This window comes from Aegilops tauschii, chromosome 6 (assembly GCF_002575655.3).
Source record: "Aegilops tauschii subsp. strangulata cultivar AL8/78 chromosome 6, Aet v6.0, whole genome shotgun sequence".
Classification (NCBI taxonomy): domain Eukaryota; kingdom Viridiplantae; phylum Streptophyta; class Magnoliopsida; order Poales; family Poaceae; genus Aegilops; species Aegilops tauschii.
The window spans coordinates 5,552,918-5,579,349 of record NC_053040.3 but is presented as its reverse complement, the minus strand read 5'-3'; the positions used below and the strand labels follow the sequence as shown (position 1 = coordinate 5,579,349).

The window sequence follows — 26,432 nt, the reverse complement described above, 5'->3', positions numbered from 1 at the left end:
TGCTTTAGGTGCTGGTTATATTGTTGAATTCATTCATGATGCTACTGAAAATTATTACGAGGGAGGAATATATGCTTGTAGGAATTGCAATAATATCAAGTTTTCTCTCTATGTGATTAAAGTCATGAAGCTATGCTTGTTTTGCCTTCCTATGCTAGTTGATTATTGTTCCCATAAATTGTTAGCTCACAAAATCCCTATGAATAGGAAGTGGGTTAGAATTAAATGTGCTAGTCATATTGTTCATGATGCTCTCTTTATGTTTCAATTCTTATGTTTTATGTGAGCATCATTGAAATCATCATGCCTAGCTAGGGGCGTTAAACGTTAGCGCTTGTTGGGAGGCAACCCAACTTTATTTTAGTTTCTTGATTTTTGGTTCTGTTTAGGAATAAATAATCCATCTAGCTTCTGGTTAGATGTGTTTTCATGTTTTAATTAGTGTTTGTGCCAAGTAGAACCTTTGGGAAGACTCGGGTGAAGTCTTTATGATCATGCTGTAAAAAACAGAAACTTTAGCGCTCACGAGATTAGCTGCAACTTTTTACTGGAGAGTGCTATTTAGTTGATTTGTTTTGCAGATGATTACTAGACAAATTCCTCAGGTCCACCAATTTATTTTAGAATTTTTGCAGTTCCAGAAGTATATGTTTGATACAGATTACTACAGACTGTTCTGTTTTTGACAGATTCTGTTTTCATTGTGTTGCTTGCTTATTTTGATGAATCTATGGCTAGTAAAATAGTTTATAAACCATAGAGAAGTTGGAATACAGTAGATTTAACACCAATACAAATAAAGAATGAGTTCACGAGATTTACTACAGTACCTTGAAGTGGTGTTTTGTTTTCTTTCGCTAACGGAGCTTACGAGTTTTCTGTTAAGTTTTGTGTTGTGTAGTTTTCAAGTTTTGGGTAAAGATACGATGGACTATGGAATAAGGAGTGGCAAGAGCCTAAGCTTGGGGATGCCCAAGGCACCCCAAGGTAATATTCAAGGACAACCAAAAGCCTAAGCTTGGGGATGCCCCGGAAGGCATCCCCTCTTTCGTCTTCGTTCATCGGTAACTTTACTTGGAGTTATATTTTTATTCACCACATGATATGTGTTTTGCTTGGAGCGTCATTTTATTTTCTTTAGCTTTGCTTGCTGTCTGAATAAAATACTAAGATCTGAAATTTTTAAATGAGAGAGAGTCTTCACAGGTTATGCATTCAGACGTACCAGTCGCTTCACCGGCCATGATGTAACACAGATTAAACTACGCTTGCATAAAGCAATACATATGAAGGACGACTTTTTGGGGCTATTTGGTGGCAAGTTAGTATAAAATTGGGTCATCTATTTTAGAACGGAGAGAGTACATTATTGCTTCAGATATACTCGCTCTGTTCCATAATGTAAGACGTTTTTTTGACACTATACTAGTGTAAAAAACGTCTTACATTATGAGACGAAGGGAGTACTATACAAGCTCCTTAAATCTATACATCTGTACAATCATTAATTTAGCTCCCTAGAAATAGTGCCTCGTGGGGCGGGTGTGCATGTGGCTCTTTCGTCTTTATGTGTCAGTGCGCCATGATGGGGGTGTGGTGAGGTGCCTTTTCGGGAAATGGAAACTATATAAACACAAGTTGCAGACCTAACTAATTCTGTGTTGCCGACCATGGTGGATGCACGACGATAGATTCCGAATTCCATTGTCCTTAAATCGTTATATTTGAGCTAGGCACAACAATTATCACGTAGATACTCCAAAGTATTGCTACGTAGCAATAAGTTCTTCCAGATGGGTTACCACCTGCTACAGACATTGAAAACGGTTGCATGATGGAGCAAAACAAGCTTAATTGTTTTTGTTTAATCAGTTGGTAGGAGCATTTGTTTTGGGGTCTTGATCATCGCGCGGGCTCGTGGCCCAGTACCAATTACAAAATAAGAACTAAGTCAGATTGGTGGTGTGACCCCTCTTGGAATACCAACTTTTTTTGAGAGAGGGATAAACTCAGAATACCAACTAAATCCATTTAAATGATTTGAGTTATCTTATGACAACAATAAGGTCGCTAAGTTGGCGCTAGATTGGATATAGCTAGCTATGAGTACATATTAACTTATTGATGGTCTGAAACGAAAGGAATAGAGTAGGGTTACTAGATTGATAAATAATGAGGAAATGAAACCAATGTTCGACGCACACCACGACGAGATTGTATTCGTTAAATGCAACTTGTTTGTTGTACTAGCTACATGCGCCGTGTATGACAAGGTTAGGTGATGGTGGGTCGACAATGTTCTACTAGACACTAAAGATGATAAATTAACAACTATTTTCCCGTGACAAATGTTGAGCAATTTTGGTGCCCTCGAAAACCGCGGACCACTTGTTCTATGACCGTCAACCCACCAAGGCAAACTGAAATTTCTGTTGTCCAGGTTTCACTTCACCGGCCCTAAACAGGACAATATCAAAGCTCATTAACAGGAACCAGGTGTCTCTTTCTTCGTGGATGTACAATTGCAGTCGCTTGGGTTATCTGGCTTTGCCAAAATGATTTCCATTTCAGTTGAATGCCAAATCTATACCAATGAGGACGGGGCTTTCAAGGAGGAGATGCACCTTGTATTCCACGGAGCGAAGACAAAGGTTTATAGCTTTCAATTTTTACTCACTCCGCCACATAATATAAGATCATTTTTTACACCACAGGAATTAGTTTTTAGCCTATTGCTAGCTTTACTTTGCTATACTAGTCTCCAATCCATACACTTTTTTATTTTATTTTCACTTTTTAGTTGTTCCTGACTTTTCTTTGCTAGTCTCTGTATTACATATTACATACGTTCTTAGTTCATTTGAATTAAAATCATGTCACTTATTTCGAAAGGAGGGAGTACTTTTGTTTCAATAAAATTGCAGTAGGTTACCGTTTCCCTCACTAGAGACGACAAATGCTAACAACAATTACATGACATGGTGGTTTCATGTGCACAAGCTGATAGTAGTGGGTGGGTGCTGGAGGGCAGCTGCATGTGTGAATGAAGCCACCAACCATAAAAAGTGGCGATAACTTTTGAGTATCAAAAGAACCGCCAGCCAGGCCATGTGTACTCCTCAAAAGTTGTTTTGGCGTTGCTTCCTCCATGTGCCATGCGAACAAATGCATCGCCGTAACTTTTCTTGGGATGTGCACTGACTAACGTCGTTGATTGAGGGAGGATTCCGTTTTGGTTACCAATGTGTAGTGTGTGTTTTCCTTTTGATATTTTTAGCACTGACTAATTTTATTTTCTTGAGATAAGCACTGAGTAACGTGTTGTTCCATACCGGATGTGCTGGGCTTCATGGGCCACATGGAATGTCATGTTTGAGCCGGGTAGGGATGGGCGGAGGCATCGGTCCACTCAGCTCTTCACCCAGATTGTCTAAAAAAAATATGTTCTTCAACCAGAATGATGATCTTGTGGAAGTTATGATACCGTTTTCAGGTATACCATTGTGAACCAATAAGTACTAAACCGAAAGCAATGGCTGATTCTGCAAAATAACATGTGTAACAAGCAGAGCAACACAGGACTGCAAGGGTCACATAGCTACTGGACGAGTACAAGTAGTGCTAGTCGCCACAGTTCAGGAATGAATCAAGTACTTGTCGAGAACCCATGTTTTTTTGCGGGTACAGGAACCATGGTTCTTGCCTATGACTTGTACCAGGCTTGAGCTCATGTTGTGGACCATAATGTTTTCCTGCAGAAATCCTTTGATCCACATTCCTACGAACCATCTTTGCATAGTATCTGAAGAACTGAACTGAACAAACCCTATCAATCTGAGATCATACATGAGTGGTAAGTATCAGCAGTACAAAATCAAAAGAAAAGCTAGCACGACACAAAAACACAGATCACCTATTGGTATCTTGGGCTAGCCACTTGTCATAGAAAAGAGAATAATATTCAAGATCAAATATCCGTATCACAAATCATGTACAGATGGGCCATATTTCGGTCCAAGTTGTTCAACCATCTCGTGGAGAGCTCCGTAGAAAAAGGATCGGGGGGACTAGCAATCGGGAGGGAATAGCGCCGCGGCCGGATCCTTCCTCCACCGCCATCTCACCCGACCCTACCACCGCACCCGGGCGGCATCACCACGCCGCACCGGGGTGTCCCCGCCTCGCTCCTCGGTCCCCCCGCCATCACTATCCTCTCAGGTGCCGCCAGCGACGGCGCCAGGGCAAAGCCCGAGCGGCTCAGTGGCGGCAGCCTTCTTTTCGCGCGTAGGCTGCTCAAGATCGCTGCGGCGGTTCCGATCTTTATCTCCTCAGCGGTGATGGCGGACAACGACGGCTGGAGTGTGGTGGCGGGTCTGTAGCCGCAACGGCAGGTGGCGGCGGCGGCCATGTGACAACTGCTCAAACTCCTATTCGACTTCGGAACATGGTGGCGCTCCTGGTCTTGATCTGCATCATGCTGGCGCCCGGAGCGGTGACCCTCGGCTTGGCGGTGGTGGTCATCTTCTCTGTCGGATGTCGGAGGTGGTCGTCCTGTGGCTCGGTGGTCGGATCTCGAGATCCGTCATCTAGTCCCGGTTGCGAGTCAGGGAGACATAGTTTTCAGTGAAATTCGAGCCGAAGGCGGGCGATGGCGGCATTCTGCACCGTTACCTTGATGAAGGCATCATCATGTAACTACTGCCAACCCACTCGTGCTGCATCGGGGGAGACCCTGGGATCTAGTCTTCCAGATCTGTGGAGCAGCACTGTGGTGTCTTTTTTTTTTGGGATCATCATTTATGGAGCAGCACTGTGGTGTCTTTTTTCTCTTGGGATCATCATTTTGTTCTAATTTATTAACACTTATGAGAATATGCAAGATTGTTTTTAAAATGTGAACATTATTTGTTTTCATTATTTTAATTGTTTCCGCGTGCTGGGGTGCATAGGTCGCCAAATAGGATCTCCGGAAGGCGAGATATAGGGGCGCGGTTTAAGGAGGTCTTGCTAGGCTATATTGGTCGTTGTCTGGCCCATCGTTTCTCCTCAACACACTACCAGAGTCAAATCCCCAGCAACACACACAAGATGCAAATCCCCAGCAGGCGGAAGAAAGGAGTCCGTCCCCGGCGGCGGCCGCCGACACACAGGATGCAGATCGAGGTCAGCCTTTCTCCTCCCCCTATTTCTTCTCTTCTCTGGCGAGAAAGCCCAGATCGATTGATTTGTTTCCTGTCCCTCAGCCGTCCCTAATCTTTACCTGTGGCGGATGAGTGGACTCCGATAGACGGCGGATGCTGCCGAGGAGAATCCGCACCGGTTCCACCGTCCTGCTACAGCTACAGGGGAATGCGATGTGCTCATGTTCTGAACCCTCCTGTCAGTTGCCTGCTTTGGTAAAGCTGTGGATTGATTCCTTGGGCGATTTCAACAATAATGGAAGTATGGAATATCTGTATCAACACATTTTTCAACCTGTAGTGATGTAGCTTAATTTCCTGTAAAACCTTAGCTATTTGGACCTGTATATGCTGGGAAGAAGAACTGTATATGTTGAGTAATCTGCTTCTGCTGCGGGATCGTGGTTCCACTTTTTCTGCAGATAGATGCTTCTTATGGCATTTGCAGAAGCCACTCTGTAAAATAACAAAGACACTTCTGAAAAATGTAAGCTTGGTTGTTGCTGATGTCAAGATAGTGGTCAGACAAATGAAAGCTAAGGATGCAGAGTGCAGTTAGGTCAGGTGTCGTTGAATGCGTGCACAAGGCAAAGCTGGCATTTGGGTTCTGGACAGGAATGCATGGTTCTAGAAAGAGCGGGGTATCAGTAGACAGAGAAGCGTGACTTCTAAATTCAGTACCTGCAGTTTTTTTACTTCTTCACACGCAACTACTGCAGTAACCAGAGTATTTCACCGGTCTAGCTTGTGCATGCCAGTGTTCTGTGCATGGCTGTTCATCAGTTTGCAACATCTTGCTAGCTAGCAATGCGGCACGTCTGAAACTAGATAGCAATGCGCACGTTTGAAAACTACTTCAAAATACGTAGGTGCATAACTTGCTAAAAAGGTCCACGGTATTCTCAATAGTCCAAAATACTCTGTTATGTCAAAACCACAGTATAATTTCCTTACCCGGACGTTGTTTGTTATACAGTGGCATGGTTTTGATATCCATCTCCTTCGGCCTCCTTCCGGTTTATGATTCGGACGTGGTATATTCTCATTTATAACTTTTTGTTGCAACATCTGGCTAGCTAGCAATGCGGCACGTCTGAAACTAGATAGCAATGTGCACGTTTGAAAACTACTTCAAAATAAGTTGGAGCATAAAAACTTGCTAAACAGGTCCACGGTATTCTCAATACTCCAAAATACTTTGTTATGTCAAAACCACAGTATTTTATACCCACAGGCTAAATTATTGTAGTTTTACAGTACATTAGTTTTAGAAAGAGAAACATTCTTAGTTGCAAACACAAAATTCCATATGTAGTACTCCTTCTGTACCACAATAGTGTATATTATACTCTGTCTCAACAAACGAGCTTGAAAAGTTGAGGAATATTGGAGTATTAACAATTTTTTAACTTAGAATTTATTAGCATCGAGAAAAAGAAGAACCTAATCCTTTGGTACCCTTCAAATCCTTGTGTACCCGAAGCTAGATATATGTTGTAACTCATTATCAGCAGATACACAAGCAAGTAATTAAGAACTTGAACAATAAGACATGCATAGTATAACACAAGCCGGCAGGAAAGCAAGTAACCGATTCCTTCAAAGAGGAGATGTACTGCAGAGTGGTTTAGACAAATGAGTGGCAAAAGTGCAAACTAATGTTTCATAGAAAAGATTGAAGAACAAAGAATACATGTATTAATGAGCAACAAATGAATAAATAGCTTCGATATGACCGGAATAATAGAAATCTAATGAGTGATTTAGTGTCGGTACTCACTGTGATTGAGCGCCTCAATGGAGAGATTCATTGGCTTGAACATGCAGACCTTCGATACTACATCAAATATGTGTTTCATTATCTAAAAGAAAAGGAAGGCAACTCTTTCTTCTGAAAACAATGGAATAATATTTCTCCTAAATGATTCTTTTCTTTCAACCATGATCTTTAAGTCAACAGAACATATATATTTTCGTCTAAAAGCACATGGGTGGCCTCACTATCGGTGGTCGGTAGCATCGTCGTAATAATAATACCTCTGCTTGGTCGGTAGCATCGTCGTAATAATAATCTTCATCGTCCTCACTATCGGTGGCATCACTTTTGCGCGCCTGGAGATTTATTATTTAAAAAAACGGCCAGCCGGCCATCAGCGCCTGGAGATATATACAGCGATCAATCGATGGATACGATGGACAGTGGTATGTACTACGTACCTCATCCTGGTCGGTGCCTGCATGGTCATGTAGCCAACTCTTGAATTTGGCAACAAGGCCACGTATCTCTTGTTGGCCGTACCTCCCGACTCGAGGCTCTGCCGCGTCACGTAATCTTCTCTCGAGTGATCTAATCATGCGACGTGTCCTTTCCTCCTGGTGTGCAGCAGAACGGCCCACATCCTCGGGTCTGTCCAAACCACGTAGGATCCACTCGAGATTATCAATGAATTTACCTGCCTCCTCGTCGTAGTTTTCTTTTCGTATGTCTGGATACACAGCATTGTATAGCAGCGCCTGCCTCAGCGCCTGCTTCGCTTCCTTTACTTCCCTGTAGCTGCTGTTAGTGCAGTCAAGGTAACAGGAGACGTAATTCAGCAAAGGGCAGCTATTTCTCCTCCACGGCACCAAGCTGGCAGCGTCCTTTCTTTCAGCGCTTGCACTGTATAGCAGCGATTCAAGCATCGGCAATGCTCCTTCTCCAACAGCGATCTCTATCTTCTTCGTCCACAAGCCTCTCAGCTTGTGAAACTCATTGCTGCCAAAAGTATATGATATGTTGTTTTCCTCCTTACTCCAGAGAGCAAGTTCGAGGAGCGACGGCAACCTGCCGATGGTTTGAACATCCCGAACTTCTACCGCATCCACATGCAGCAATAGACGAGAAAGGAGTGGAACACTTAACTGATTGATCCATGATGGCACCCTCGGTATAACTATGCTAGGCAGAACTAACCGGTACAGCTTTGTACAGGGTGCCATGTCTTCCAAGCTATGATTGACGACAACCGAATCATCATCAGCCAAGACCGTCGAGACCGTCAGACTATGGATGTTGTGCAGGTTGCACAGAGATTCCATCAGAGACTTGCCTGCAGACTCCTCCATTTCAGCGAAATATATGTTGAGCACCCTTAACTTCGTCAGCTTCCGCACCTCTGTGAAGAAGTTTGGGCACTTCTCCACCGAATATAGCTGCAGCTCTTCAAGGCATGTCAGTTTCCCTATCTCTCCCTTCATCACTGTACCGTTATCAGCCCACAAGCACCTCAAATTCATTAGCTCACCAACAGATGGTGGCAGCTCACTTATCAAACCCCCCCTTACATCCAGTATCTCAAGAAACTTCAGATCATGCCCTATTCCTTCCGGGATCTTGACCGCTGTCTTCACTAGCCCCAGGTACCTCAGCTGCAACAACTTACCGAGATGCTCAAGACAGCTACCTTCCGAAAAAACACAGTCCTCAATAACTAGCACATGCAGTACTTTAAAGCTCAAAAGCAGGGGAATACTATTGGCACTGCACTCGACAACATTAAATGACCTTACATGCTCCATTGCAATGCTATAGTTGTGTTCCCCACTTTTTCCATGAACTGCTAATCTGTGAACCTTGTTGGTTGACTTTCCTCCCGGACGTGTGTCGTGATGCTCCATATCATGTACTGTGACAAAGTTTACCTCATTTGATATGGTGCGGATGAGATCCAGCACCATGTCATGGACACGACAACCACCTCGGCCATCATTATCTTCAGGATCTATCCACCGTATCATGCTCTTGTTTACAAGCGTGTTGAAATAGATCTCTCCAAGTTCAAATGACTCCATCCCTTCTCTATATGGTATAAATCCCTCGGCAACCCACCTCCATATCAGTGATATTTTATCAATTAAACAATCTTCAGGAAACACACTAAGATACAATAAACATGTCTTCAGATTGGACGACAGATCATAATAGCTAAAAGATAATATCTTTCTTGTGTTATGAACATCGCCATTGTCTGCATGCCCAAAACCAATGGCATCATACACCTTAGACCAGTCCTCACTGTGTTTCCCAACAAGCAAGCTAGCTATTGTGGTGATAGCTAATGGCACACCACCACATTTCTTTAAGATTTTGGTAGTCACTTCAGCAGGTCCTTCACTACCAGATGTTCTTGTATAAAATAAGATTTTGGAGTAATCATCAGAAAGTGGTTGCATGTGATAGATACCACCAGCTTTTGTGGCGACATCAACAATACGGGTAGTTATGATTAATCTACTTTCTGGATGACTATCCACGAAAGCACACTTAATCACGTCCCATGTTTGTGTATCCCATATGTCATCAATAACAATAAAGTACCTATTCACACGAGATGAAAAATTGTTTAATTAGCAAAGTATCTAATATACTACCTAGCAGAACAAGAAGCACAACAATGCACCAGAACCAAAGAAAGGCGCTAACCGTAAATAAAAAAGATAAAATACATCTCAACTTTAGAAGTGTTCCTGTGATGTACTGAGTCTTGATGAGTAAATAGTATAAAACTATCACAATTAGGGGTAGGGTTCCAAAAAACAATCACTTTTTAAAAATTTGAAAAAGCCTACCACAAGATGGTTTGCTATTTCGAAAAACACTAGTTGTTCACTGGGTTAAAGTTAAGCATGATTATGGCATATTGGACCCAGTCATCAAGGCCACATGGCAACTTAATTCAACATGTTAAGTTATACTAGCACCCGGTCCCATCCCCGTCTCATCTACCCCATCTCCGCCCACACCAGCCCCTGCCAGAAACAAAGAGCGACCACCTCGGCAGCTTCCGATGCGGTGCTCCGACGAGCTGGTGCTCCAGCGCGAGCGAGCTCCTTGCTAGTGCTGGTGCTCCGAGAAGGACAAGCTAGTGCTCCGACATGGATGAGACCCTCGCTAGTGCCCTCCTTCCTCTCTTGTGTGACGCGGCGAGCACGTACATCCTCGCCATGGACCAAGCTACCGAGGCAGGGTGTTACGTCGACATCGTCCGAGTGGGAGGAGTTGCGCTGAGCTGCCCACACATTTTGTGTGGTGTATAAGAGGAACAGCCCACACACCCACGTGTGGGCAAAAAAAGTCACTAGTAGAAAAAGGGCCTTTAGTCCCGGTTCATAAGGGCCTTTAGTCCCGGTTCTGGAACCGTGACTAAAGGGTCGTTACTAAAGCCTCCCTCTTTAGTCCCGGTTCTTACACGAACCGGGACTAAAGGCCCTCCACGTGGCCGCTGCCTGGAGGTCCACCTTTAGTCCCGGTTGGTAACACCAACCGGTACTAAAGAAAATTTTATGATTTTTTTATTTCTTTTTGAAATTTCTTTTTTGATTTTCAAATTTCTGAATTATTTTAACCTCTAATCTCTAATCGCCCCTCATCACTGCTCAATTTAACCTCTAATCTCTAATCACCCCTCATCATTCCAAATCATCTAACTTCTCCCGGACGGTCAACCATCCTCTCACTACTCCAGCCTGAGCACACTTAACTTCCGGGTTCTATTCTCTCTCGTTTCCAAGTCTGCACTTGTTGTTTTCCTGACAATAGTAAGATGTCAATCCTATTAACCCTCAGGAATTTAGCTTGAGCATGAAGTCATACATTTCACTGTTTGAGTTTGAAACTATTGTTCTAAAAAACAATAATTATTTAGTAACACTAATATTTCTTGAATAAGTAGTTTGACCATAGTTTGACCACAGTTTGACCAGATTTGACAAAATTCAAAAAAACTGAAATAATTATTTAGTAACACTAATATTTCTTGAATAATTAGTTTGACCATTGTTTGACCACAGTTTGACCAGATTTGACCAAAATTCAAAAAAACTGAAATAATTATTTAGTAACACTAATATTCTTGAATAATTATTTAGTAACACTAATACTTCTTGAATAAGTAGTTTGACCAGATTTAACAAAAAATCAAAAAAAAAAGAAATTTGAGCATAACTTTTTTTCCTTTTAGAATTTGAGGATTCTAAACATTTGCAAACATGCCGTAGGGTGTCAAAATCTGAACATTTTGATATATTATACGTTTTTTTTTTCTGACATCGTATGCAAAAGTTATAGCCGTTTTACATTTTCCCTACACTTTTTGCAAAACATGTCCAAATTTAAGTTTTTAAATTTTCCTAACTAGTACATGTAGTAACATAACTACATCTGGAAGGATTTTAATTTTTGAAATTTTTATCATTTTTTTTTGCTTTTTACAAAACTGAAAAGCGATCCAGGGGGTAGAGTTTGAAAATGGGACCTTTAGTACCGGTTCGTGCCATGAACCGGTACTAATGCCTCAAACCCCATTAGTACCGGTTGGTGGCTCGAACCGGGACTAAAGGTCTAACCTTTAGTACCGGTTGGTGCCACGAACCGGTACTAATGGGCATCGCACCCTTTAGTCCCGGTTCGTGGCACCAACCGGGACTAAAGGTCCCATTTGAATCGGGACTAATGCATGTACGGTGCCCTAGCCGCTCGAACCGGGACTAATGCTCACATTAGTCCCGGTTTGTAATGCAACCGGGATTAATGCTCTTTTCTGGCCGAACCAAAGCCCTGTTTTCTACTAGTGAGTAATGCCCACACACCTCTTTTTTTCCCTCCCGATCCCTCTCACACGCGTGCGTGTGGGCGAAATAGATAACGCCCACACGCCCCGTACGTGAGGCCTCGTACCTCGTGGTCCCGCACGCCCGTGTGACAGTCACCGCGCATCCCGCAGTTGCCATGGCCAGACCCTCGTCCATGTTCGTTTAACTGCAGTTGTCATGTCGCTGAACTTGGGTTGCCATGTCGGACAACTACAGTTGCCATGGTTGCTCAACTGCAGTTGCCATGTATGGTCTGATCTACTGCAGTTGCCATGATTTCAAAACTTTAGGAGTTGCCACCCACTAAACACTAGGCAGTTGCCATGTAGCACTACAAGAAGGCATGGCAAAAAAACATGTTCATGTAAAAGAGAGAGTTGCCATGTGCTCACAAGCACGCTAGGGCAGTTGCCATAAAAGAAAGAGTTGCCATCTGCTTACGTGCACGCTACGGCAGTTGCCATGTACCATGCAAAAACACATGGCAACTCGGGTAAAAAAGGGTTGCCATCTGCTTACAAGCAAAGCTAGGGCAGTTGCCATATACCTGCAGAAACACATGGCAACTGCCAGCTTTGGGTGTGGGCTAGGAGACGGGCGTGTGGGCGAAGTGATAAACGCCCACACACCAGCCCCTTTGCGTGCGTGAAACTAGTGTGTGGGCGAATTGCTAAACGCCCACACACCAGCCACCCGTGTGGTGAAAAAAGGACGTGTGGGCGACCGGATGAATGCCCACACACCAGCTTAGTCCTACGTGGCACACAAAAACTGCTAGAACGCGTCAAGATTCATGCAGAATTGGTTGGACGTGGATCCATGCGTGTAGGCGAGTTGCCAGACGCCCACACGTGTGGGCGTTAGACTTTTCGTTATCTTTTTGGCCCCCCTAAACATCCCCGTCTAGCTCCGCCACTCGCAACGAGCATGTTCCGGGGTGTACAAATATTCTAGCAGCACTGGCTGGAGCCGACCAGTAAGCCATGGCATGTGCGCAGCCAGTAGGGAGCTGGTGCTTCGATGATATTTGTCGGATGAGGAGCTGCTCACTAGTGCCCTCCAAGTGATGCAACTCCACGTCGCCATGGATCCATGCCTCCCGTGCTCCCTTCCAACTCGAGCTCGTGGTCAGCCGAGGAGGGGATGAGCTTGCCGGCAGGGGCTAAACAGGACCCACGCCGTGGGGGCAAGGATGACGCCCACAGGTGCCCTTCATCGGCTCCAGCGACGAGTCCACTAGCGGCGAGCCAAGCGTGACCGTGCTCCACGATCGTAGGATTTGCATGACCCAATTGTTTTAGAAAAAAAACATAGGGGCCTGATTGCTTTAAAAGATATTTGGGCCCTACCTGTCATAACCTATCAACAGTCAACCTAATGGTCAAAGCTTAGTGTCTTCACTTTTGTGTCATGTCAGACCTGACGCGTGGATCCAAGTTGTCATAATCATGCTTAAAGCTAACCAACATAGTCCTCAGTGTAACATGGTAGCTTTTTGAAACAGCCAACCAACTTTGTGGTAGGTTTTTGGAATATTTTAGAAAGTGGTAGATTTTTTTGACAACTAGCCTGAAGTATGGTAGTTTTATGCCATTTAATCGAGTCGAGTCTTCATCTACCATTTTTCAAACGGTTATATTCAGGATAATTGAATGGGTATTCATTTGTAGCAAAACTAGAGATGGTTGACCGCCTAAGTAATCCATGTAACCAATCAGTTAATGCGACTATTGGTATTAATCTTGACTTAGCCAAATAAAAAAGGTGCCACGTATGTTCTAATGGCATACGTAAATCGGAAATGTAAATCAGAAATTGTCGTGTCAAAATGAAAAGAAAACTAACGCCAAGTTGTTTATTGATACGAATCAAAAGCAAAGATAAAGCATATATTGTCTTCCTTAGTTGACATAAAGAAGCTATTGACTGGCATACAGGGAGGTTAATGCGTACCTCTTGCCTGCAAGGATTTTTTGCAGCTGGTTGATCAACTGCCATTCAACCATTGTTTCTGTGGCTCTGGATAGCCCAGTGTCAAGTTCAAGCAGGATGTCCCTGAGAACTTTCTGCGTGTTTGGATTCTGACCCACTGGAACAAAAGCTTGACACTGATATGTTTTGCTAAGCTTGTCATACAATGCTTTTGCAAGGGTTGTCTTTCCCAATCCTCCAAATCCAACAACGGAAACTATCTTGGGATTTTTGTCAGGCATGTGAATCCCCTCGGACAGGATCTTTATCAGCTCATTAATTGGCTCATCAATACCCACAAGGTCAGATAGCTTTTTGTATAGAGCCGGGAGACGAGGGTCAACTGGAGTCGTTGCAAGATTAGCAACAACATCATCAATCTTGTACCGGTCATACCGTTCCTTGATCTTCCTAACCTGGCTCTCAATGTCTTTGACGTCAGTGGCTATTTCATGGCGTGCCTTGAACTTGGTGAACTCGTTGCGGGCCGCCTTCAACAAGTGCTTGATCTTGGGCTTGGTCGGCTCAACGCCCTCGACACGCGTCACAAAGGAGTCGAGGCTGTCCTCAACGGCGTAGGACAACTCCCTGACCTCATTTGCCCAAATTTTGACCTGCGGGTCAAGTTGATCCAGCGGCACACTGGACACCTTGACAAGGGCTGCTTGCATGCTCTCGAGCTCGGCCTTGAGTTCTTCAATACCCTTCTTCACACTCTTCTTCAGCTTGTACTCCTCTACGAGCAGCTCTCCCAGCTTGGGGAGGAGAGAGCTCATCGCCCCTGTGGCGAACTGCATGATGACTCTCACCCTAGCACTCTCTCACTTTTGCAAGCCTGCTGGCTTCTCTCCTCTCTTTTTCTCTCCCTCAGCTTCTATCTCCTTTCAGAAGCTCTTGCTTGATGGCTGTGGCTAGGTTGCTGCCGCTTGTATGAATATAGGGACTACTAGCTAGCTAGTTTGATTGGATCTGAAGCTTCTTTGCGACTGGAGTGATAAGGACGCGGTTACAACACTAGCGAGCTAGCTAGGTTCACCTAATTAATTCTTACGCGCAACTGGCGTTTGAAAAGAGGTGCTTTTCCAAGGAGGACGTGATGGGTAATGGCTAGCACGTGCCAAGCATCTCTAGATCTGCGCATGGTTTGTTGGTTGGTGGCTTAATTAGTGCGCACTTTTAGGCCTGGCCGGCCCTTTGTTTTTAAATGCCTGCTGTCAGCTTTAGCTTCAAAGAGATATACCCACCCAGGTTAATCAAAACCGGCTTCGGTTTTGTAATGGTTCAAAACTGAAGTGTATATCCATAGAGCGGCAATTTGGATTTCTTACCACGATTGAACTCATCGGAGCACTAGGGAGTAAGGACAGTGTTGTTACTTGCTACCAGGCTAGGTACAAAGTTGCCCAAGCCAGATAATTAGCGGTAAACTATTTTCAATGAAACAGTCTCTAGATTTCTGCAAAACTACAATATCAAAGTTTTGTGGGTGGGTCTGTGAGAGAAGAGGTGATACCGAGGTCGTGCTCTCGATGTTAGCCAGCAGACACAAAATTTCTTTAGATCTGCAAAAAATTGTATGTTTGCTGCAGACCGAGGGAATCTAGTAACAGAGACGGTGTGTTTTTTAAAATAAATATATTTTTTGGTATGTCCTCCATTGGTTGAACCCAACAATGGCTACAAGTAATGATTCTCTTAAAGGTGTTGTCTTTGAGCATTGTGTTCTCTACTATTCTGTGTGCTCATGCCATCGCGCCACTGACTATTGGACCCTCTATGGTACATAATGGGAAGAAAAGATTTTCACATGGGCCAATATTTGATAATGGAGAAACCACACAACCAGTCAGTATAATTATTTGATGCATTTTACAAGATATGTTATATATCTCCAAAAAAGGAGTGTCCATTTCTCTGTATCAGAAGATGCATTTATTTTTTTGCGATTTTTGTTTTTTGCGAATAGAAGATGCAGTTAGAATACAGTTTCGTAGAGTATCATCTAAGGCATCAAGAATATACAATACAAGGAGTGAATCATGGATTAAATGGGCTTGCACAGGTCGAATTAGCACTTCCGACTGACGGTTTGCAACTGAGAGAGGTCAGATAAGACATAAATATTGATACCGTCAATCACACATACAAGATGTAAAGTGTTGATTTCTTTTTCCTCTGCATATATAAGTCTAGCTAGATATAAGTATTGTTATAGTGTCAGTGCAGAACTGCATTATGTTTCGAGGCTAATTAACATGGTTAGTCTGAGATAAAAATTGTTCGTGCCAGTGTCATGCCCAATACTCTATAACGACTGCTTTAGGACCAATGTTTGTGCTTAGTCCAGACATAAATTATGAAGCGTCAGTGTCCATGGCACATACATAATCATATCGTACGAAACCTTTGGGGAAAATGTATAATACATGCTCACAGTACAAAGACGACTAGGGTTGGTCAGGTCTGGATCCACGGTATGCGCCATGCATTGTGTGCATGCTTTCTATAGATAAAGTCTGGGAAAGTTGTGTCGACATAAAGATATAATATGATACTTTATCCACCAAAAAAAATGATACTTTGTCGTGTTTAATAAACTAGCCAATATGTGCAGCTTTCCCTGCCATACACAACGTGCAGGTTGGTATCGAGGATTCAGAAAAAAAATGCCGTTAAGTGCCTATGGGCATATCACACAAATGGATCACACATTTAACAGCCTAGGATACCTTTTCAACATATATGGTTATCCAGCCATCTGGGATGCTCATTGCAGAAAGCAGCAGTATATAGACGGCAATCAAAACTGTTTCAGCTAGGGTTTGGGACCGAGTGTGAACATGTTTTTCAATCGTGAGGGATAGTACCTACATTATGGTACCATTACAGTTTTGTTCATGATTTAGATATGAGCTTTCTGAGTTGAATACCTATTTTCTAATTCTCACATCTACATGCACCACAGTTTTCTGGAGTCACTGATTGCATGACTGTTAACTACTTTCTGGACTTCTGAGAAACATGTGCTAGCTAGTTTGATTGGATCTGAAGCTTCTTTGCGACTGGAGTGATAAGGACGCGGTTGCAACACTAGCTAGCTAGGTTAGTCCATGTTTAGTAGTACTACGCTCCATTGCAAATTAAGCTTCACCTAATTAATTCTTGCCGAGTTATAGTTTTCTTACTAGTTGCGTGCAACTGGCGTTTGAAAAGAGGTGCTCCCAAGGAGGACGTGAGTGGTATTGGCTAGCACGTGAGAAGTTTCTCTAGATCTGCGCATGGTTTGTTGGTTAGTGCGCAGTTTCAGACCTGGCCGGCCCTTTGTTTTTAAATACCAACGACTCGCTCGATCTGCAGCCAGCTTTAGCTTCAAAGATATACATGGGTTAATGAAACCGGCTTCCGTTTTTTAATGGTTCAGAACTGAAGATTATATCCATAGAGCGCCAATTTGGAATTGTTTCTATGATTGAACTCATTGGAGCACTGGGGACAGTGTTGCTACTTGCTACTCCCTCCGTCCGGAAAAGCTTGTTCCTCAAATAGATGTATTTGGCACTAACATGGTGTTAGATACATCCATTTAAGGGATAAGCTTTTTCGGACGGAGGGAGTACCAGCCTAGGTACAAAGTTGCACAAGCCAGATTATTAGCGCTAAACTGCTTTTGATAAAACAGTCTCTAGATTTGTGCAACACTACAATATCAAAGTTTTCTGGGTGGGGCTGTCAGAGAAGAGGTACTACCGAGGTTGTGCTTTCAATATTAGCTAGCAGACACAAAATTTCTCTAGATCTGCGAAAAATTGTGTGTTTGTGCAGACCGAGGGAATCATAGAATACGTTTCATCCATCTCTAGTAACACAGAAATATATTTTTTGGTATGTCGTCCATTGATTGAACCCAACGGCTACAAGTCACAATTCTCGGTGTTGTCTTCGAGCATTGTGTTCTCTACTATTCTGTGTTCTCATGCCATTGGGCCAGTGGTTATTGGACCCTCTATAGAACGATTTTGGTAGATAATGGGGAAGAAGATTTTCACATGGGCCAATATTTGATAATGATAGAAAACCACACAACCAGTCAGTCTAATTATTTGATGCATTTTACAAGATGTGTCTATATGGGGCATATATTAGACTCCAGTCAAGCAAAAACATAAGTAGGATTCTGCATATTGTGAAAATAGGGTGCATTATCTAAACATGATGCTAAACTAGTTTCTTTTCGAAACACAATACAAACGTAGACGCTCACATACACATGCTTACATCGTACCTCCATGAACGCACACGCGCGCGCACACACACACCCACACACACACCATATCCCTATGAACACATGTGAGATGATAAGCCGGCAAATCTTGAAATTAATGGAGTCGCCATAGACACCATGTACTCGAAGGGCCTGTCTTCTACTGCTGAACCAATAGTGCCAAAAATATTGGCTTTAATCCTGATAAAACGAACACCCATGTAAAGTCTATGGCTTAACCCTTAACCCTGATGAGAAGGTTCCACCACGAGGAGTTACGCTTATATTGACTGCTTTTAGGGCTCATATAATTCGCAGTATACATCACTTGTTTGACATCTGCATATCTGATGCCAACTCTGCTTTGACCGGATATATACAAACTCTTTGGTTCATCCATTGATCCTGCTGATGTGGTGTTATCCACCGATACATGTGTTTGTTGGTTTTGAAACGCTAGATGGATGCACCCTAACACGTACGTGCAAACTAGCTGAGTAAATTGCACAGAAGTACCACAATTGGGGCATTGGAAGCAGATTGGTACCAAGTTTGGTAATTTTTACGTGTCAGTACCAAGTCTGGGGCTAGACGTTACAAAAAGGTCTAAATCGCGTATAAACGCGTATTGACGGTGTATCTGACCGGTGGGGCCCGCATGTCAGCTACCGATGTGGCATTCTTTTTGCAGAAAGCCCCTTGCTTCGCCGGCGCTACTGTTCATTGTCTCCACGCACGGCGGCGCCCGATCTAGATCGAGGGGAGGAGCCCCTCGAGCCCGAGCTCCTTCGCCTCCCATAACCGCCGCCCCGTCCTGGCCTCCACCTCGCCTCGCGTGCTTGCAGCCGAAGCAGGGGAGGCAGGGGGACTTGGCGCAACTCCGGCGGCAGGGAGCGGCGAAGGGCGCGGGAATCGACGGATCTGGACGGCGACTCGCGCGGCGGAGGGCAGGAGGGGCGGCGCTGGTCCTCTGTTCATACAACAGAGAGGAAGGAAACAGGGAGGCCGCGAGGGGACCTGGTCACCGGCGATGGCTGCTCTGGCGAGGCGCGTGGGGCGGGGTCGACAAGACGCTCGGGCGGAGGCGGACGGGAGGAGGAGCCCGAGCACGAGGAGGCGGCGGCGTGCTGGTGAGCTTGGGAGAAGGCGCGAGGGGTCCTCGTGGCTGCTGCTGCTCGCCGGCGATGGCTGGGGGCGGGGTCGGCGAGACCCTCGGGCGGAGGCGGCTGGGAGGAGGAGCCCAGGCACGAGGAGGCGGCGGCGCGCTCGTGAGCGAGCTGGGGAGCTCGGGAGGAGGCGCGAGGGGTCCTCGTGGCTGCTGCTGCTCGCCGGCGACGGCTGGATCGGCTGGTTTTCTGCTCGCGGGGGAGGGGATGTTTATGCAAAAAAATGCCACGTCGGCACCCGACAGGCGGGCCCCACCGATCAGATACACCGTCAATACGTGTTTATACGCGATTTAGACCTTTTTGTAACGGCTAGCCCCAGACTTGGTACTGACACGTAAAAATTACCAAACTTGATACCAATCTGCTTCCAATGCCCCAATTGTGGTACTTCTATGCAATTAACTCAAACTAGCTAGAAAAGCAAGCAAGTACCGAATCGATCAATAGTCTCTCGACAGAACGTCTCGGCTTCTCTCAGCGGAGCGGAAAGCACCGAATCAATGTATTACCACAGGCACGTCTCATGCCTGCTATGATTTTATTTCTTCTCTTCTATTTTTTGTGATCTTTCTTCTTGTTGTTTACAAGGAGGTACAACGTATATATACTACTAGAGCTAGGTACCTTAGCTAAACCTACTCAGGTACGAAGTCTAGTACTACACGGACATGTACATCACGTGGGGGACGTACACCATGTCGTGCTTATTCCTGACAGTGTTTCAATCAAATCCTCGAGTCTATTTAATTTGGGTCGTCATGATAGGGGCCGGCCAGCACAGTAGATGCGCGGTCACGTATGTGTAGCGAATTATGCCAACTTTGTTTTACCTACTGCATATAATTGATATTGTATATTTGGATTGGATGATATGATTCACTAGCTGGAATCGTTTTGGGCGACACGGGGGAACGCAACGCCGCCGCCACCGGTTCCACCCCTCGGCGCCCTCCTCTCCGCCGCTGCCGCTGGCCTCACCGCGGTGGCGGCGGGCCTCGCCTCCGAAGGTGTCATGGGAGTTACACTGTGAGCGCCGCTTCGTGGCTAGGACGCGCCGGCGGCTGATCTCGTGGCAGCGGCTGCTGCTTGGGCCTTGGGGCTTGGATCCGGCCAGATCCGGCCCCCTTGACGCGGCTTCGTCTCGCCGGCGAAGGCATGGCGAGCCAACGGCCCCGGGCATGCTGGTGGCATCGTTCTGCTCCTCCCTCATCTTTGTGGATCTGGGGCCCGAAAATCCGCTGGTGGTGCTACCTAGGAGTGCGATTGCAGCGTCGGCCGGTCGTCCTGGGTGCCCGGGTCTCCTCCCGTGGCCGTTGACGTGGTGGTGGAGTGCCGCATTGTTTTGCTAAACTGCGGTCATCACTCCGGCTAGCAGCGTCGGCCTCGTTACAGTGGCCACCGAAAGGTCTTCAGGAGAGTTTCATCTCTACAGATCCGGTGGTTGACTTTGACGAAGAGATGTTAATTATGGATGACGATTTGACGCAAAGGAATGGTTGTGCAGCTCATCGCATATAGCTGTTGGGATTGAGGAAAAGGGGTGGCGACAACACATTTATGACTTCGAGAGTGGTGCTACTCGAGCACCCGGTCTCGAGCTCCGGGGTGAAAGCCTAAGTCCAACCCGAGTTCAGTATACTTGGCAATGGTGATGTTTTACGTCGTTACCTTGTTGAAGGCATTGTTCGGATATGCTCAGACTAGTTCTTCGGGTGAAAGCCTAGATCCTGGCCTCGGATGGTTAGATCCGGTTTCGATGATGCTTGAGCGTTGCTCCCTTTCTGAAGGCGTTGCTGTTGAAGTACCTCGTCGTCTGTGTGGGTCATGGGTTAGTTGGTGCGAATATGGTCATTGTTATAGTTTGCTGGTCGCGGATCTGATCGCTTTGGCGCTTTTTTCCCCATGCATACACATAGCTTTGGTCTTATATGACTTTGCTATTTGCCAGCGTGTTTTGTGTGCGTGTGTTAGTGTTGGCTGTGTGCATCTTAGCTATGCAGAGGCCGGGTGTGTGCTCATTGTGTTTGTATCTTCTTGATGCTCCATTCTGAGCCAATAAAATCCACCCTTTATCGAAAAAAGCTGGAATCGTTTTTAATTTTAAGTGCTTACGGAACAATTTATTATGCATGTGTGACCAAGTCATTATTTCCTAAAGAAATTGTGATGGGTACAGATGAGCACTATACTGCAACTAGGGTGACGTCACATCTGGATCCACTCACCGAGTGATGGTTTTAGCAATAATGCTAGACCTACAAAAATCTACAAATGTTTTACTAAACTTTTCAAACCAATCCTCTTTTCTCCTTGGAATTCAACTAGAGTGGGCCCCTTCATCCCCTTATTACCAATCATAATCGTTTGTAAAAAAATTAAGTAACGTTTTGTAGATGTAGCATTACTCCCTTTTTAGGCATCCCAAGTCATCCAGTCATATTAGTTAATCTATTCTGACTAAATTCTACACACTTGTACGTGCTCAAAGACTTGCTTGTACACACGAACTGTACCACATAAGACTCCAAACTACGGCGTCGTTATGTATGTATTTTCAGCTGGGCTGTTACCTTGTACTGCTACATATATTCAAAACTGCATGATTGAACAGAACAAGATTGCGTTTATTAACTGGTACTCCCTTCGTATCAAATTATAAGACGTTTTTTAGGTTAGTTTAGCCTACAAAAACGTATTATATTTTTATACAGAGGTAGTATTTGTTAGGGTGTCTCGATCCTTAACAACGTACCTACAAAAACGCCGAGTCAAGATTGGTGAGACCTCTCCGCAGTACTCCACCAATCAATCGACCCATTTGTTTGGTTGAGTTATTTTATGATCAGCATCCGGTCGTCATATTTTGGCAGCTAGTACTAGCAATGTAGAGACTAAGTCGTTGATGGTGTGAACGAAGCGACTCAGCAAATCATATAGATTATGGTTACTTGATCGGTGAGTAAAACATGGACCCAAACGACGAGCACAGCTAGCGATGATAAGATTGCATTTGTTAACTGCCACTTGATTGTTGTACTACATGCGCGCATGACAGGGGGACGACCAACAACCACAGACTCATATCATTAGATGATAGATCGACCGATAATCTGCCAAAGAAGAAAAGAACGGATTAATTAAGAAAGGTGGCAACAGAAAAATCACATGCACACGACATGGATTATTCTTGCCTACATAATCACTTTCATCTGAACTACAAGGTGGAAAGAAAAAACCATGGTGTGTATGCACAAGAGCTGCAAGATATCTGACGTTATCTATCACAATGATTGTCGCCCAGCTGCGAATGCAGAATAGCAGACGAAACAAGGATCTGCGTGACTTCCTGCAACTATTGCCCTTTTTTAGGGGGTGTGCAACTGTTTCCATGACCACAATGGTCGGCTTTTTGTTAGCGGGTTTTGGCCAGCTAATGCGCAAACCTTATTCGGCACTTATGGCACCGTTTTCAGGTGTTTTCGCCAAGTGGCACACATTCTCCTTCTTTTTTTAAGACATTCTCCTTCGTCGTTCGATTCACTTGGGCCAGCCTTAAGCATCTTTTGAACGAAAGCTCTTTTGCGGATGGGAAGCTTCAGGCCGGTTTTTGGATGCTTCTGGAAGTTTTTGGCATGGGTCTTTTATATGGGTTTTGCTTCGTTTATTGTTTTCCTTTTTCGTTTTCTCACTCGGGTTTAATTTTTTTCTTTTTGGTTTTTTGTTCAACCTTTTTCATATATATTTTCAAATCCGTAAAATTTCACCAAATATGAATTTTTTTCCTGAATTGTGAAATATTATTAAATTGGTTGACCAGTTTTAGAAATCAAATTTCATATTTCTGAACTTTTTATAAAATTTAAATTCATTAACTTTTTCTCAAATTGCATGAACTTCCTTTCAAATGTTTTAAACTCTTATCAATTGATGATATTCTTGTCTTAAAATTTTCTGACATTTTTCTCAAATAGCGTGAACTTCCTTTCAAATATTTCAAACTTTTTTTCGGCAAGTGAGCCAAGCTCTGTTCATGGCGCCACAAGAGCATTTCCTATTCGGCATCTTGAGTGGTCCCTATGTTGCATTTCGCAACTTGGAGCACACCCACCCCCTCAGCTCTGGGGCAGCCCATTTACTCTTTCTTTGTAAGCTCTATGTCGCGTTTCAGATGCTTCTGGAAGCTTCCATTCTGGATTTTTTCTATCATTTTTTCTATAAGGTTTTTGTTTGTTTTAATTTTTTTCCTTTCTTCAGTTTCTCACTCGGGATTTAACTTTTTTTCCTTCTTTCATGTATATTCTTTGTTCATCATTTTTAATATATTTTTCAAATGCATGCACTTTTAAGAATTTTTTCTTATTTGTGAACTATTCACAAATTGCGTGCACTTTCTTTCAAATGTTGTGAACTTTTATCAATTCATGAAATTTTTTAAACAAAAAATATGAAATTTTTCAAAAGTCATGATTTTTTTAGAAATTTATGAAATCTTTCAAATTTGTGACCTTTTTCAAATATATGAAGCTTTTCAAATTGGCAAACTGTTTGAAATCTTGTGAACTTTCTAAAATTCACAAAAAAATCAAACGGAAGAATCTTTTCTAGATTAATGAGTTTTTTGCAAGTCAACGATCAGTTTGGTTACCGGGCAACTGGTCAAACTTTTTTTAGGAAAGTGAGCATGGCGTGAGCACTAGTTCTGTTCCTGCCCCCCCCCCCCCCCCCAGCTCAAGGCCGGTCCATTAACTCGCTACAATAAATTTTATTCTTAGAAAATGCAACATCGAAAAAGACAGTTGTGTAGTTTTCTTTTGCTCTTCTTCTTTTTCTTCTCAAATTATTATTATTTTTTTAACCGCAAGGAAGTATTGGGAGCTCACTCGTGGAGAAATATTGGCCTCTCTTAGTAATGTTGATGGCGACCGAGGGGGGTGGTGGTGATGGTGGCCGAGGGGGTGGTGATGGTGGTGGCCGTGAGGGTGGCGACGTTGATTTATTTGCCGATGACCTCGTTTGAGTGGAGGTGGCCGAGAGGGTGGTGGTGCGTGCCAAAGATTGGCTCGATCCACAACATATACATGCTATGTTTGTGGTCATTTTCAATCAAACATATTATGTTTGAAGTGATGTCGTAAAATTCACATGTTTAAATGTGAAAAACACGGTGATGAAACTTTGTGTTATGACGATTATTCCTATCCATGCGTTCATTTGAATGATTTTAAGATATGTATTGTGTAGTGTTTGAAGTTGGTGTGGCCCGGACATTAAATCGAGACAATTTTATGTTTTCTCCACTAACTTAGTGGATCGGCTAGGTGCGGCCATCGTTAGTGGAGTAGAATTTTACTTCACTAATTTTATCCGTCGTTTACCTCATTAAATTTTAGGGGATCGGTTAGAAATGCCGTTAGAAAAAAACGCCACATGAAGAGGATAGTCTTGGATAGAAGAAGAGTGAGCCCAGAAGCATTTCATTGCTAGCAACTGGATGTACTGTAGCACAACACATATCTTAGAGACAAATCTACTAGGTACTGTTTGGGTGATCTGTATAATTACCTAGACCAGATGTAGTCCAGACCAGAACGTGCCTCTCGTAGGATTTGTTTGGGCGGTTTGTACTTTGTACGTAGAGATTTGAGTTGTTTTATGATATTACTCCGACACTAATAATCTGCCTAGAGGATCCACAATTTTTTGGTTTTTTTTAAGGAGTAAGACCCTGGCCTCTGCATCTGGGCGATGCATGCAGTCAATTTATTAATTATTCATAAAAAACCTTACAAAGAAATACAACAGTTAGTCTGAAGCCACCGTATAGGCAACATCTGTCGCTACTCATATCTAGTAGATGAAGGGATGCTGATAATTTGAGCCTATACCAAACAGACCACGCAGCCAAGCCTAACATCTATGACCTGAGAACCCAACCAAGCCACTTGTCGATTATGGGGCACGCACTAGTCCGGCGCACTCTCAGAGGCAGCCGCCGCCAACTGCCACATATCCATCTTCAGAGCTGTACTGACGCATCAACCTTGCCCGGTCTAGCTGCCGTCGACGTCACCACGACGCCAGACAACGCCACCATTGTGTGCTCGTCCATCAACACATGCCCAGTAGCGAGACACTGCTGCTCCATACCGCTGAGACCCGCCGTGCAGATGTGTCAAATGCAACACCGCTCCTCCTTTGCGAACACCGCCTGCTACCACTGGACCCATCCCCACACCTGTAGTTCCTCTACACTCCCAACCGAGCCCCAAGGATCCTAACACCATCTCCAGGAAGGTTACGACGCGAATGGCGCCGCTGCCGCCAAATTCGAAGAGGATTGAAGGTTTTCACCCGATCGGGGATCGGGGATGGGTAGATTGGGCCCTCAGCTGCACCTTCATGAAGGAAAGCGGCGCCCATGGGCGTCGCCACTATCGGGCCGGCCAGACCGGCCAAGGTTTCTCCCAAACCCAAGTTACACCACTAGGGCTCACCATCACCGGAGCTTGCAGCCGCAAACCATCGGGACGACGACGGGAGAGGCAGCAAGAGAAAGTGGAACCTCCAGATCTGACGCAATGGAGCACTGCACCACGGTCGGACTCCTCCAGCGACTCGGCAACCGCGCGGCCGAACACGCTGGCCAGCGTCGCCTGCAGACATCGCCAGCCGCCGGACGCCGCCGCCTTGCCGACAGGGCCGACTCCCAAGGATCCGCAGGCCACCGGTGCGATACTTTGGCCCGCAGGTCGACGGGATCGATCTGGGCGTCGAGATCCCCAGCCGCCACCACCTTCCCCGTTGCCCGCGCGTACTTTGCCGGCGGCCGTCTCCGGTGGATGCGAGGGAAGGAAGGGGGATGAGGGGAGGTGGCGCGACTGGAAATCTGATTGCCCCAGAGTCGCCGAGGGGCGAGGCGAGAGCCGTGAGTGGGACGATTTTCTGGTTCTAACAGCCCGTTATACACAAATCCCACGATTGATCCCCCTAATTCTGCAGTTTTGGTGGCATCAGTTTCCCACCAAATCGATCGTTCCAAATATGCGATCCATGATTTTCCGGTTCTAACAGATCATTATGCAGACAAGCTGAGGAACTCATAGGAAAGACCACTCGCTCATACGAGACATCTATATTTTGTTGCAAAATTCATAGTTCCCGTGGGACCATCAACGACTACTTTACGCAGTTCCGGAACGGTAGCAATGTGTGTGTACCATT

The 26,432-nt window shown here is 44.6% G+C and overlaps 1 protein-coding gene and 1 long non-coding RNA gene across 3 annotated transcripts; one reads left to right on the top strand and one right to left on the bottom strand.

The window, feature by feature from the left end:
* Positions 1-4,754: 4,754 nt before the first annotated feature.
* Positions 4,755-5,693, top strand: LOC109745200 (uncharacterized). The gene is made up of 2 exons (XR_002228477.3): positions 4,755-5,163; positions 5,244-5,693. It is a non-coding gene; the product is annotated as an uncharacterized lncRNA (long non-coding RNA).
* A 122-nt stretch (positions 5,694-5,815) lies between these two features.
* LOC109745184 (disease resistance protein PIK6-NP-like) lies at positions 5,816-14,802 on the bottom strand. 2 transcript variants are annotated; one of them, XM_040391557.3, is made up of 4 exons: positions 13,764-14,802; positions 7,398-9,537; positions 7,218-7,292; positions 5,816-7,017 (listed from the first exon to the last, which is right to left on the bottom strand). In XM_040391557.3, the coding sequence occupies exons 1-4, from the start codon at positions 14,576-14,578 to the stop codon at positions 6,988-6,990; spliced, it is 3,060 nt and encodes a 1,019-aa protein (XP_040247491.1). In that variant the 5' UTR covers positions 14,579-14,802; the 3' UTR covers positions 5,816-6,987. The 2 variants fall into 2 exon arrangements, with proteins under 2 accessions (XP_040247491.1, XP_040247490.1); XM_040391556.2 differs by lacking the exon at positions 5,816-7,017 and having other exon boundaries at positions 7,028-7,292.
* Between the last annotated feature and the right edge of the window lie 11,630 nt (positions 14,803-26,432).

Bases quoted from the DNA above. Each gene is read 5' to 3' on its own strand.
- LOC109745184 (XM_040391556.2), bottom strand. From the start codon at position 14,578: ATGCAGTTCGCCACAGGGGCGATGAGCTCTCTCCTCCCCAAGCTGGGA. The intron at 9,538-13,763 runs GTACGCATTAAC...TCGTGTGAATAG, and splicing joins AAAATCCTTGCAGGCAAGAG to GTACTTTATTGTTATTGATG. The intron at 7,293-7,397 runs GTACGTAGTACA...ATAAATCTCCAG, and splicing joins CAGGCACCGACCAGGATGAG to GCGCGCAAAAGTGATGCCAC.